The following is a 773-nucleotide window of genomic DNA, read 5'->3' on the forward strand; positions in this document are numbered from 1 at the left end:
ATTTTCACCTCCAGGAATCTGTTGTGTGAGAGGCAGCTTAAAATTGTTCAGGGTTTGGGTACAGAACCACAGAGGGAAGGTTCTGGAACAAGGGAATTTCTGTTTTATTCACTTTTTTCTTTGGTGTTGTCAGGGAAAGGAACATTCAGAGGCCTGGGAATGCAAAAACTTGGCCTTGGACACTGCCTCAGCTGCTCTGGGAAACCTGGGCCTCACAAGGAAGGATTTATTCTGATATCTCATATAAATCTACCCTCCTTCAGCTTTCTAAAATCCCATTTTTTTATTCCCCAGAAAGAGCCCTACACATGTCTGCAAAATAAATCAGATTAGTCAGCCTGTTATAAACTAACTTTTATTTTTCCCCATGAAGTAAACTGAGGCAACACCACAAAAAACCCAGAGGAGTTACCTTAAAAACAGCAACAGGTCCTTGGGATAACTGTCCAAATCCTTGGGAATCCCATGCAGGGTCACCATCCTCAGCAAGCAGCTCAGCTGAGAGAGAAACCACCATGAAACACAGGGAAAAAGATAAAATAATTAAAAGGTTTTATGTTGCCCTGAACAAAGAATAAAAAAAAAATAAAAAAACAAAAAGAGAGGGGAGAAAAAAGATAGAAATGAGAGGGTTTGGAGTTCTCCTGTCTTCAGGGAATTTCAGAGCTGTGGGAGGGACAGCCAGGATATTTGTTCACAAGGGTCCTGACACCTCAACAACCTCCTTGTCCCACCCTCAGGGGGAGGAACCTTTCCCTAAAATCCATCCTTTC

At 42.3% G+C, this 773-nt stretch overlaps 1 protein-coding gene across 1 annotated transcript in view; it reads right to left on the minus strand.

Annotated features, from left to right (window-relative positions):
* The window catches only part of LOC107210984 (mesothelin-like), a 23,499-nt gene that overhangs the window by 15,327 nt on the left and 7,399 nt on the right, over positions 1–773 (minus strand). Inside the window, exon 15 of the mRNA XM_033518004.1 lies at positions 413–498. Within this exon, the coding sequence (XP_033373895.1) occupies positions 413–498 (86 nt within the window). The remainder of the gene's footprint in view (positions 1–412; positions 499–773) is intronic.

The sequence above is a fragment of the Parus major genome, chromosome 14, assembly GCF_001522545.3.
Source record: "Parus major isolate Abel chromosome 14, Parus_major1.1, whole genome shotgun sequence".
In the NCBI taxonomy this organism is placed as follows: Eukaryota; Metazoa; Chordata; class Aves; order Passeriformes; family Paridae; genus Parus; species Parus major.